General features: G+C 45.4%; 1 protein-coding gene across 3 annotated transcripts in view; it reads right to left on the bottom strand.

Moving 5' to 3' along the window:
• Nucleotides 1–215: 215 nt before the first annotated feature.
• MOG (myelin oligodendrocyte glycoprotein) overlaps nt 216–12,774 on the bottom strand; it is a 29,422-nt gene continuing 16,863 nt past the window's right edge. The window contains exons 1-8 of one of the 3 annotated variants that reach the window (XM_060023386.1): nt 9,677–9,881; nt 8,179–8,526; nt 4,315–4,428; nt 2,968–2,988; nt 2,621–2,641; nt 1,010–1,126; nt 692–712; nt 216–354 (exon numbers count right to left, since the gene is read on the bottom strand). In XM_060023386.1, the coding sequence (XP_059879369.1) occupies nt 341–354; nt 692–712; nt 1,010–1,126; nt 2,621–2,641; nt 2,968–2,988; nt 4,315–4,428; nt 8,179–8,526; nt 9,677–9,758 (738 nt within the window). In that variant the 5' untranslated portion in view covers nt 9,759–9,881 and the 3' untranslated portion in view covers nt 216–340. Of the gene's footprint in view, nt 355–691; nt 713–1,009; nt 1,127–2,620; nt 2,642–2,967; nt 2,989–4,314; nt 4,429–8,178; nt 8,527–9,676; nt 9,882–12,774 lie in introns of those variants that run through there. The other 2 variants (XM_069541100.1, XM_060023387.1) reach the window with 2 other exon arrangements.

The raw sequence follows: 12,774 nt of genomic DNA, 5'->3' as shown, positions 1-12,774 counted from the left end.
TCTGTGTTACTCTGCAGCACAGGTGCCCTCTGATGGAGAGAAGAGCAGCTGCCTGGCTGTAACCAGAGAGGGCTTCCAGATGGAAGATAGACCAAGGAGTAGAAATATGTGGGCAGCATAAAGGGGGAGAGGAAGGAAGGAGCTGGGGAAAGGGAGAGACAAAGTAGATGACAGAAGAGAAGTTGATCCTATTTGGAATTCAGAGCGTTCCTGCAAGTGCAGATTGGAATGTTCCCACAGCAAAGAGGCCAGTGAGTGCAACTTGATGGATGTGACATCCCCGAGGACCAGTCTTTGGGCCAACCAGGCTCTTCTCCACCCTGCCAAGATGCGACATCGTTCAGAAGGGGTTTCCTAGAAGGAGGAGAAAATGACTTGAAAAAGCTGTCAACAGTTTCTGTCATGAAACTGTCACACCAGGGAGAAGAAAGCCCTGTGGAGTCATCTGGCCTTGGAGGGGAGGCCCAGGGCAGCTGCTGTAGGGAACAATTGAGAAAGGAGGCCAGCTGGAGTGGGATTCTTGCTTTGGAGCACGAAGGTGGAGGAGGAATCCTCCCTCCAGCCAGGCTCACCAGCCCTTCCTTTCCTTTGGGATTTTGCTCCCTCAGTAGCCCCCTCTTCCCCTTGCTGCTTTCCTTGTTTTTTTTTTTTTTTTTTGCTCTCAGCTTATAAGAAAGAGAAGAAAACTTACTTAGCTCTTCAAGAAATTGCCCTGAAAACAAAGAGAAATAGGTGATGAGTGGAAGATGACTAACTCCTCCCACATCCTCCCTGTGGAATTCATAGTCACCCCCCCCTTTCCACTAAGGGACCCCACAGATCTCAGTAAGTGGCTCTTTATGGATTCTCTGAGGAGCCTGGAGTTGGCCATGTGTACAGAGCAGGAAGGAAATTCCAGCTCTGAATCTTGAGCCCTGGTTCCATCCACCCTCTTTATTTATGTTTCCCACTCAGGGCTGGCTTGATCCCCTGCTGCCCAGTGGTCCTGTTTGCTGCCCCAGCACTGCACCTGCTAGTCGTCCATGTAGCCAGTTGTAGCAGATGATCAAGGCCACCAGGGGTCCGAGAAATGGCACGATTACAAACAGGGTTATCTTCCAGCAGGGCACCCTCAGGAAGTGGGGATCTGAATCGTTTGCCACAGAACAAACAGGATTAACATGTGTTCCCCCTTGTGTCCCACCCACCCCTCTCCATTTATTATTGGGTTTATTTTGGGTGGTGGAGGGGGGAGGTTCTTAACCTGGGTTCCAAAATAGTTTGTGGATAGAGTCCAGGGAGTTCATGAATTTGGATGAGAAAAGCATTCCATTTTTATTTTCACTAACTTCAAACTGAATTTAGCATTTTCTTACACTAAAAATGTAGCTAACAAACCAGTTATCGGCAGTACCTGTGACTTTATCACCAATGGAAACATTCCCTTCAAAGTTGTTGCAGAAATCTCAGTATACTGTTTATCAATATTTTGAAATCACCAAATTATTAGACCTGCTGCTACATTTTATTATTTAATGTATATTTTGTATTTAGTGTATATTATTTAATGTACATTTGTTACTTTATCACAAATTGGTTTATATTTCGAAAACTATTTCAAAACAATGGTTTTCTTTGTAATCCTATGTGTTATATTTTATGTGTACAGTTCAAAACATTTTGGGAAGGGAGGGGTCCATGAGGCTTCACCAGATTGCCAAAGAGTACAAAAAGTTAAGACCTTTGTTTTTTTGAATCCTGTAAAACAAAGATCCTGCTCCTTCCCTTTGAGTTGCAGACTATGTGTGTTGTTTTTCCTGCACACTGATTAAATGCTAGCGTGGAGCCAGGGGCACCTCCAGCCTCAGGAGGAGAGGCTGTTCAGGAAGTCTGCTCAGAGCAGGGACCATCTTATAATTTCTGCAACACCCATTCAACAAATATTTGGGTGCCCTTCTATTGTAGGCATTGTCGTTAGGCACTGGACAATCTGCAGTGAATAAAAAGGACAGATGTCCTAGGGCCAACATTCTTTTTTTTTTTTTTTTTTTTTGCTGCATGGCATTCGGGATCTTAGTTCTCCCACCAGGGATTGAACCCTCACCCCCTGCAGTGGAAGTGCAGAGTCTTAACCAGTGGACCACCAGGAAGTCCAGGCCAACATTCTAGTGGGGTTTGATGTCTTCACTCTTCCCCCAAGTCGCCTTCCCTGAGGAGTCACATGTAGTTACTCATTCTGTACTGTGAAAACTCCTTCCTCTGTGAGTTGTCGGTGATGTATATGTACTTTGTTCTCCAGTAATTTATGTATATGTATCACCTCCCCAACTAGACATCAAGTTGACGTGCAAAGGATCTGTTTACCTCCCCTTTGTAATTCCTGAAAAAAGAAGTAATGTACATAAAGTACTTGTAATTCCCAGAACGTTAACATTTGGGAAGCTGTTACAGTGCCAGGTACATGAAAGCGTAATGTAAGTGTTTGCTATTATCTAACCCATCCTAGGTGCAGATGATGACATTCAAAGAAAGAACAAGAGCGAGGAAACCAACCAGAAGCCAGGGGTCCTTACATCCCCAGGTAACAGGAGCCGAGTGAAGCACCAAGCTGACCTGGGGGGCTGGGTACCCCAGGACTTACCAAAAGTCCGGTGGAGATTCTCTGAAAGAACAAATGGAAAGGGATTATTAGTATGGCACTCGAAACAATCTTTTCTCCTCTGAGCCTTTGTTATTTAGTCACTTTAAATTGTAAGTGATGCACGATGGAGGAAAGGAAGCTGTAGGATTTTACTTCTACTCTGGCTGAAGGCAGGGAAGAGGAATGAGACTCTATGACTGGTTATAGGAGTTTTAATAGTGAAGTTCCCGCCTGAAGGGAGCACAGGGTATTGGGACAGAGGCAGAGATGGTCTGAGAAAATGACCATTTCAGTTACACCAGAAGACCTGGAGGGAGGCATAGGGAGGGAAGGTGCCTGGAACTCACCCATCTCTGCTGGAAGTTTTCCTAAAATAGAAAAAGGCGACATTTTTAGTTCCAGCTCAGGCACTAGATGGGGCCCCTCCACACCCATTGCCTTGGGCCTTTGTGCAGGTTGTTTCTCAGTAGCCCATGAACTCCCTTAGAGTGAGAAGAGCACCAGATTTGAAAGCAGGAGTTCAGGCTCATTCCCTGGCTATTGCCTGGGTTAAATATTGGGTTAAAGAAAGTGGAGAAGCTCAGTAGACAGCGATGTTCACCAATGCCCCAAACGAATCTAAGGTTTTATTACCGCCCCCACTGCTCTCTGCTCCTTTTCTTGCTGGTTCTCAGTTCACAAGGTCACTCCACCCCGCTGGGTTGTCACTTAGTAAATCTAAAGCTACTTCGCATCTGAATGAGGAAGGAAGGAACTAAGTTTTTAGTTGAGCCGCTGCTTTGTGACCGGCTCTGTACTAGATGCTTTACATAACACTATCCCCTTTAATCCTCCCATAACTTGTAGGAGGGAGGATGTTATCTCTACTTGACTCAGAGTAGGCAACTGAGGCTTGGAGAGTTCCGTCATTGTCTGAACTGGATCTAAACCCAGGCTGGCCAACTCCACTGATCAGGTTCTTTCTGCTCAGCCATGTGGGCTGAAGACCTTTCTCATGTGGGAGAAGAGGTAACTGAGTATCTGGGATGAGGTCAAGGGAAGAGAAGATCCCACCAATATCCCCCTTCATATACTCCAAGCCATCCTTGCTGCTTTATCCTCTTAGGAATGGGAGGCGGAGGAGAATTGGAGGCCCTGAGGGCTTTGGCTTTGAGAATGCTTGGTGGCGGGGAGAAGTCTCAAAATGAAAGCTCTTGGGCACAAGAGAGGAGCTTCAGACGGTTGAACCCATGTCCTCAGTGTTGGATGGAAAAGGAGGAAACAACACCTACTATGTGGTAGGGACTTTTACTTACAGTATCTTTATTTAAACCTAGTAGCACAGAGTTGCCTGATTCTGAAGCTCACACTCCCCCAGTTGCATAAGCTGCTGTGTATGTTTCAGGGGCCAGAAGATAGGGGTTTAGGCCTGAGCTCTGCCACTTATAAGCTGTGCCAGCTTGAGTAAATCTCTGAACCACTCCAGGCCTCAGTTGCTTCCTCTCTAAAATGGGGCTATTATATATCAGCCCTACCTCATAGGGAAATGAAAGGCCCTATTATCTAAATGATATTTACATTCGGTAGGATGTAAAACTTGTCGTTATGGAGTTCTGAACCCAGAAGTCCCTCAAAAATAAACGTTAGCTGACCAAGCTCCAAGAGACCAGGGACTTCAGGGAAGGGCCCCCAGCCAGCCACCCTCCAGCCTGTACCTCTGAGTCTGCGCTGCAGGCAGAGGAAGGCAAGGCCCACAGTGATCTGCAGGAGGAGCACAGGCAGAACCGCGATGAGCGCCAGCACTCCAGGGTTGATCCAGTAGAAGGGATCTGAAAGGCAGAACCGGGGGGCCCAGTACTGCGTCATCAACACCCAGCACAGTGCCCACAGCTCCATGAGTCAGGATCAAAGAAGATGACTCAGAACTAACACCTAAGCTTAGGTTTAAAGGAAAAGTAAGTGGTTGTTTCTGGGAAGGGCCAGTGGTTTAGAATGACAGGAGTCGAGGCTGTATACTGGGCCAGTCTCGGAGAGTTCTGAGAACCACGAAAAGGACTTAGATCTGATCCTCAAGGTCACGGGGTACACTGAAGCATTTCATGCTGAGGAGTGACAAGGTCTGATTTACTGACTGCAGGACTGGAGGAGGGGGTCGAAGGCAGTCAATTAAGAGGCCATGGTAATGGTGAAAGTAAAACACATGAGCCTAGGACAGTGGTGGCAGTGTAGGAAGCCAAGGTGAACTTAAATAGGAAAAAAAATACATATTTTCAGTAAACTTTAAGCTGAAATTTAGTGTTTCTTTCAATTATGTTTGTAGGAAACACTCCACAACAATATGAACAGAACCTGAGACTTTGTCATCCCTAAAAATCACAAATATTTTCATATCACGGTACAGAAATCTCAAAATGTCACTTATGTTCATTTTGAAATGACACTATTATTAGGGCCACCCCATATCTTACTTTAATATTTTGATAACTGTATTTCAGTACAAGTATGTTTTATGCATTTCAAATATCCTTCTGAGAAGGGGTTCATCGACTTTACCGGTCCGACAAAAGGGTGCATGACACAAAGAAGAGTTAAGAACCTTTCTTCTGGAGCTTTTGAGAAAGTAAGATCCGCCGGATTTGGTAACTGAGCGGACATGGAGTGGGAAAGATAGACAGGGGATGACCTTTGGCTCTCTGGCGCCATCTATTGCCCATTCTCGAGTCGGCTCAGTGCCCCAAAGCTTTCCCTGTATAATCTCAATGTTCAGGGCCGGCCCTTGACATCTTGTTCTCTGCGTTAGGGGGCTAGATAAAGATACTGCCATCAGGGTAGGCATTAAGTCACAGCAAACAACATCAAACTGGTTTCTTAGGTATAAATACCATCCTTCAAGCTGCGGTTTCAGGCTCTTGTCTGTTACTGTGTTCCCCAGAAGAAAACACAGCCAGCTCTACTTTCAAAGTTCTCATTGGAAGTTACCTGGAGCAACATGTTTAACAATTACATATTTTAGTTCCTTTTTTTGTACACCTTTTATATTTTAACAAAGGGTTAGGATCACAAAAAGAGAGAAAAAGAGATATTATGAGACTTCTGATGTAAAGTGATATGAACGAAGTATATAGCATCACTTATGAAATATGCTTGACAAAATAAATCGAACCTGAATCTGATTGTTCATATCCTAATCTATAAGTTTACAGAAAATAAAAGGTATGGAACACTGTATTAAACAACGTGGGAATGAAATCAGCAAAATCTAGATCGTGGGAAACTCTACAGGGCGAATACCAACCTGTGGATCTTGTTTGGGTTGGATTCAAGCAAACCAACTGTAAAAATATATTTATAAAACAATCATAAAAATGTGAACACAGACTGAGTATTGTTAAGAATTTTTGTTAAATTTTAAAGTTGTAATAATAGTATTTTGGTTATGATTTTGTTTTGTTTTTGAGTTTTTCTATTCGAGACATACAGTTTTGAGGATTTAGCAATGACACAATAATGCTGCCTAGGATTTGCCGGAGGAATTCATTTGGGGAGGATGGTGATGAGTGGGGTCTAGTGAAACAGGTGGCCTGTCCTTGGGTCATAACTGTTGCAGTCAGGTGGTGGGAACTTGGAGGCTCATTATAATAATCTCTCTACTTCTGTATATGTTTTAAAGTTTCATAATGAAGAGTTTTAAGAAAGGTTTAGAGACAACTAGTAATAAAATCACAAAACTGACAAGAAAAATACAAAGTTAGAAGGAGAGATTAGAAACTCTTTAGAGAAAGAGGTGAGGTAATTACACCTGAAACCTGGCAATCACATAGTTACTGCATTTCAGTCCTAAATTTGTCTCAGCTTCCTCACGCTAGGTGGGTGGTCCATCATTAAACTCTCTTTTTTAAAAGACTCTTAGGCATGCAGATTATGAGAAAGGAGAAGAGGGTGGGAATGTGGAAATCCACCGAAAGGAAAACTTTCTCCCCAGGCAGTTCATTTGTTTGTTTGTTTGCTTGTTGGGGTGGGGTGGGGATGTACTTGGGGAGGCAGTTACTGAGCCTGGAAGCTACTGAACAGGAATGAGGAAAATCGGAAAACCAGAGAGATCCTCACTATCAGACTTCCTTGCAGGTAAAAATCCCCCAGTGTAAACAGCTGTATGAAGAACATTCTGTGACACACAAAGCTGTTTTCACATCCCTGAGATCCGTCTCTAGAAATAGTGCTTTGTTATCCTGCATACAATGCCGTCTTCTGGTCCCAGTACTGCAACAGTGGCCCTTGAGATACAAAAGTGATCAATTGTCTGATGTTTGCCCAGCAGGTGGGGAGGAGGGAAGGGAAATGACCTGAGGCCCAGGCCTCAGAATATTTTTGTTCCTCAATTAAATAGCAATTAACTTTCAAATCTCCCCCTCCTTGTCCGTGTCTTAACCCCTCGGGGATAAAACAAAAAAATAAATTTCAAAGTCATCCCTCACAGAAAGCATACCACAGGGCTTCCCTGGTGGCGCAGTGGTTGAGAGTCTGCCTGCCGATGCAGGGGATGCGGGTTCGTGCCCCGGTCCGGGAAGATCCCACATGCCGCGGAGCGGCTGGGCCCGTGAGCCAAGGCCACTGAGCCTGCACGTCCAGAGCCTGTGCTCCGGAACGGGAGAGGCCACACCAGTGAGAGGCCCGCGTACGGCAAAAAACCCCCAAACAAACAAAAAGCCAAACATACCACAAATGAAATTCTGGAGAAAGGAATCAGTGGAGGTAAAATCTATAGGTAACATCTCTTTTTATGATTATATTCAGACATTAGTTCTACTTGTTTAATTCCTTGCAACGATGTTTACCAGGAATATATTGTTTAATAATGTTCCTCATCTAATAAAACACCACAAACACATCAACTGAGGAATTCACTGTAATAGGGTTTGACTCCTTAGGAATAAGGCCCTTGTTTATAACAAATAAATGAAAAGACAATCCAAAGCAAAACAAGAAAGGAGAAGGTCCACTTGGATACTTTGATTATCTTTCAGATAAGTAATATTCCCCTCTAGTAGCACAAAATAATCACAAATGGATTATTTTGGATTTTGCTGCCTACATTTTTCATTTTTTCTGTTTAAAAAGTTTTAAAGGTTCTCTATACGTACCCACAAATGTGCATGTTATATACACACTTTTATATAAATGGATAAATTTTTTGTTCCCTAGATTCTGTAGCTTGCTTTTATCACTCAACAATACCTTGTAAAATGCCTCCAAGCTGTCTGGAATGGTCCTACAACAATCTTTTAAATGGCTGCATGATATTCACTGTGTGGGTAACAGTGTTTACTCAGTCACTTCCCTGCTCATGGGCACGGACTCTGATTCTGGCTTCCTTACATCATTACAGAATAATGATGTAACGGACAATGTGAGCATATGAATTCCCAGAGATACTGATGTGCGTATCTCTATGGAGTTAATTCCCAGGAATGAGCTGTTTGGGTTGAAGGATCTCATCTCAATTGAGAGAATGACTGAAGGCTCAAAGGGACGTCCTGGCCACCCAACAGACAATACCTACTATTATAGACACTACTCACCTTCCACTTTCAATTCTATTGCTGCCTCCTCTTGGTAAGAATGATCTCGGAAGAAGCAGGTGAAACCTCCTTCATCTGAGAACCTTACATTCCGGATCCTGAGGGTCACCTTTCCCTCCCCAATAGTCTCTTTCAGCAGCTCCGTGCGGCCCCGGTATTCAGGCGCCTGTTCTTCATCTTGGTCCTTGCCATTTCGGTAGAGATGAACCACCCTGGAGAAGGGGGGTCGGTACCATCCCACCTCCATGCCTGTAGCGTTCTTTCCTGGAGATATGCGACAGGGCAATTCCGCTTCATCCCCCACCAGCACCCGGATGGGCTGCCCTGGTCCCATTACTCTGAACTGTCCTATCCAAGACACAAAAGAAAAGAAACTGAGCATCAGAGGGAACCTTGACAAACAAACCCTTCATGGGAAGGGCTGCTTCTAAACAGGGAAAGAAGACACTTGATTTTTAAATAGAATTCTAGAGCCAGGGAGAAGCTCAATTTTTCTTAAAGGTCTCTGGTGATAGAGATACCGTGAGTTCCCTGGACAGAACATTCTAGCATGTGGTCATCCCAGCCTTTAGGTCCCACCTTGGAATGTGGTCCAGTATCTTGCAGTTTAACTGTCCCATGGGCCTCCCTGTTCAGTCTTGGCCAACTTGATCCTTCTTCTCCCCTTCGAGGTTTTGCTTTGGTCGTTCCTCCACCACCACCTCTCCATCACTTCTCAGCCCTCTGTATTTGTTCACACCCTGGTCCCAAATTCTTCTCCTCTGAGATCTTCCACCCTAGAGGTGGAGGATCTTCTTTCCTTCTTTCCTCCTTCTTTTCCTCTGTATCTTCAGCCCTCTCTACAGCTCCTGGACCCTGCCCTGTACATGTTCCCAGTCTTTTTTCCTCTATGGGATATATCTCCTTGTCAGCCTTGGAGCTACTAGAAGATGAAGCTAGTTTCTCCATTAGACCTGCAGCCATTTCCCGAGGGAGTATATGTTCTGAGCCTTCTCTGTTAGGCAGCTCCCTGAGATTGGGAATCTGTCTTCAGAGAGCAGGGATCCTCTGTAAAAACTTATTAGTGCCTGATAGTGTGAGACAGAACTCTCAAACATGATGAGACACTACAACTCAACAAACATTTATCATGATTTACCATGGGATAGGCACAACTAAGAATATTATATATACCTTATCTAATTGAACCCTGACAGCAACTCCAAGAGGCTGTTATTATGATATTCCCCATTTGATAGGTGAGAAAGCAAAGTTGGGAAGATAGGTAAGACCAAGTTCAAGGAGAGCCCTGAGTTAAGGTCGCATGATGGATTTGGGTCTCCTTCTGAAGGCTGTAGGGAGGCACTGGCGGTATCTGAGGGGAACCATGTCAGCACATCTATGTTTCGAAAAGATAACTTGCATGGCAACTTGAGGGTGAGTTGAAGGAGGTGAGCCCAGGGAACTAGCCTTCCTGTTCTCAGGGTCTCCCCAGGGCAGGAATAAAGAGAAATCTTACCTGCAGAGCTGGAAGACAGGTGGAGGAGGAAGAGGAGGGAGGGGAGGCAGCTGGGCAGAAAGGAGCTCAAAAAACTGGCCATCTCCACTGTCAGTGGGGAAAGAGAGCCCCTGCAGCAGGGTCAGGCCAACAGAGGCCCTCGGGGTGTGTGTCCCCACGGCTGAAGAAGCCCCAGGGGAGGATCGGGGAGGGCAGAGCTGCCCTGGCCCTGCTTCCTCCCCAGCAGAGTCGCAGCTGTGCTCCCAGGCACAGCCCCACGTTACCCTTGCCAGGCACTTACACAAAAGGGCTACAGAGCCAGGGGATGACCAGGGTTTGCCTTCCCCACCCCCTCAGAGCTACGGAGCAGAGGCTGCCTGGTACTAGGCCTTCCTCCCCCACTCTCTCCCGGTGGCCAGCCTTTGAGGGGGCTTCTAGGATCTGACCTGTTGGGATGGATCACTCACTGGCCCGCAGGCTACAGCTTGTCGGTGCAATCTGCAAGGTCCCTTCAATCCCTCTCCTCCAGGTATTAGCCAAAAGATAGGGATCTGTGTTGGATTTTTAAAAAGGAAGGAACATTTAGACTTGGTTTCCTATTTCTATGGTCTCATAACTGTCATTACCAGGGCATTCTTTCCTCTTGATGTCTGACCTTTCTCTCTCCCACCGCAAATCCAAACGCCCTTCCTTATGTTCAGATGTGTTGCTTGGACTTAGTTAGCTTCTCCCTCCCAAAGAATACATTTCAGAGAGTCACGGGGTTGGGACTTCCTTGGTGGCGCAGTGGATGAGACTCCATGCTCCCAATGCAGGGGGCCTGTGTTCGATCCCTGGTCAGGGAACTAGATCCCACATGCATGCTGCAACTAAGAGTTCTCATGCCACAACTAAGGAGCCTGCCTGCCACAACTGGGACCTGGTGTAACCAAATATATATATAAAAGTAATGCATTTAAAAAAATAATAAAGTCACAAGTCAAGTGTCAGGAGTTGATGGTCACCTGTGCTCCAAGAAGCAGGCATGAAGAAAGCAAGATCTGCAAAGTCAGTGGCTGTCAATCAGTACAGGCACTGAGGACAGATCAGCAGTCAGGACACAGCCCCCAGCCTGGGCATCACTCTCCAATTTCCTCTGTCACAGGGGAAAGTGAGATCTGGGATGGGAATACGATCTTTCTCCTTATCCCCAGACTTGGCTGATCACTAAAGAGTGAGACCAGTATCAGCACCAAGTTTGAAAAATATATTTTCCAATCTTAAGGATGTCTCATCAAAAAAAAGTCAGGATGGACAATTTAAAGCCATGCTGTCCAATACTGTAATCACTAGTCACAAGTGCCCATTTAAATTAAATAAAATTAAAGATTCAGTTCCTTGATTGCACTAGCCATGTTTCAAACGCTCAGTAGCACATATAGCTAGTGGTTACTGCATCGGACAGCACAAATATAGACCAGATCCATCATCACAAAAAATTATATTGGGCAGCACCGTTCAAGGGCTAGGAACAGAACAGGGACAGACATTTTCTGCTCTTGTCTGAGATGAGCATGAGGGGCTAGAAGGATGGACTCCAGTCAGCTGAGTCTGGGAGTGGTGTATTGTTTTTTTCTGCAAGGCGGTTGTAGTTTGGGCACAAGCAGGCTGGCTATTCTGAAGCCGTGAGGGTGAAAGTCAAGGTCTGGAGGGATGAATGAGGTGGGAAGAGGAGTCTCTGTGCTTGCCTGACTTCCCCTCACGTGGGGATTCTCTCCTTCTAGAACCTAACATATCCTGTGATGCTCTTCCTCCAAGATACAAGTTCAGGTTCAGGTAAGAAAGTTATGCACAAGATGCTTTCCTGGACAGGGTTTGGGGGTCGTAAGGTGCTTGAATTTGTCTGGCACTCGTCCAGTTGTCAAAAGCTGGATAGGAGGGCTTCCCTGGTGGCACAGTGGTTGAGAGTCCGCCTGCCAATGCAGGGGACACAGGTTCGTGCCCCGGTCCGGGAGGATCCCACATGCCGTGGAGCGGCTGGGCCCGTAAGCCATGGCCGCTGAGCCTGCACGTCTGGGGCCTGTGCTCCGCAATGGGGGAGGCCACAGCAGTGAGAGGCCCACGTACCACAAAAAAAAAAAAAAAAGCTGGATAGGAGATCAGGGTGGAGTGGAGGGTTAAAAGATCAGAGAGGGTCAGGAGCTAACCCAACCAAAACCACTTATAACGACTACACCACCTACCTCTGAAGAGCTCACCTCACTTGCCTCCACGTCCTCGACTGCCTCACATCTTTGGAAAGGGGGTGGATTTCTGGAGCTGGGGCGAGCAGTCCCTTGGATGACATGGTCTCTGGACAAGGGAAAGGGGCAGGGCTACCAGCAAAACAAAGCCAGTGGAGTTGCCATTTACAGAAATCTGGGTATAGGAACATCTGGGTTTTGCTGGGCATGGTGCATGGTGTGGACGTGTCTAACAACCCTGTGTTGTTGGTCAGGCTGGTCATTTCCTTCAGCTCTTAAAAGTTACTTTAATTTTGTGTGGCGTATGTTATATGATCTTGCAAATATTCTTGGGTTGTTTCTTACTCTCCTCAGTAATTTCCATTTGATCTACACCTCTCACCAGGACTGATAACAGGCCGTGTACACAGTCATGTATGCAAAGTGACATACTATAAATATGTTCACGTGTATATTAACACACTATCCGTATGTAAAATAGTAAGCACTCAATAAATGGGAGCTTACCTAGATGTTACCCAATAGCAGTACTGCGTAAGCTTTTCCAGACAATGTGTAAAATAGATATCATGCCCTGTTCTGCTTCTTGTGTTCTTCTTGTGGTGTTTACTTAATAATGCATAATTCCATATTAATACATAATATAGCCCTCTTGAACTTTTGAAAATGGGTTCTTATTTATTTGTTTATTTGGGTGTTCATTTGCTTCTGTTTCCAAATCCAAAATGTATAAAATGACATACTTTGAAAATCGCCCAGCCATCCTGGGCCAACTTGTTTTCTCTGAATCCTTCCACATATGTGCCACTAGAGGGAGCCCCACAAGAAAATTTCTTCGTGTGAGAACTAATCTACCCTCCCTCCCTTTTTAACATAAATGGTAACAACAATTTATCT

Source organism: Delphinus delphis, chromosome 10 (assembly GCF_949987515.2).
Source record: "Delphinus delphis chromosome 10, mDelDel1.2, whole genome shotgun sequence".
In the NCBI taxonomy this organism is placed as follows: Eukaryota; Metazoa; Chordata; class Mammalia; order Artiodactyla; family Delphinidae; genus Delphinus; species Delphinus delphis.
Note: the sequence above shows the minus strand (reverse complement) of the source record. Positions and strands in the feature narration are given on the sequence as shown.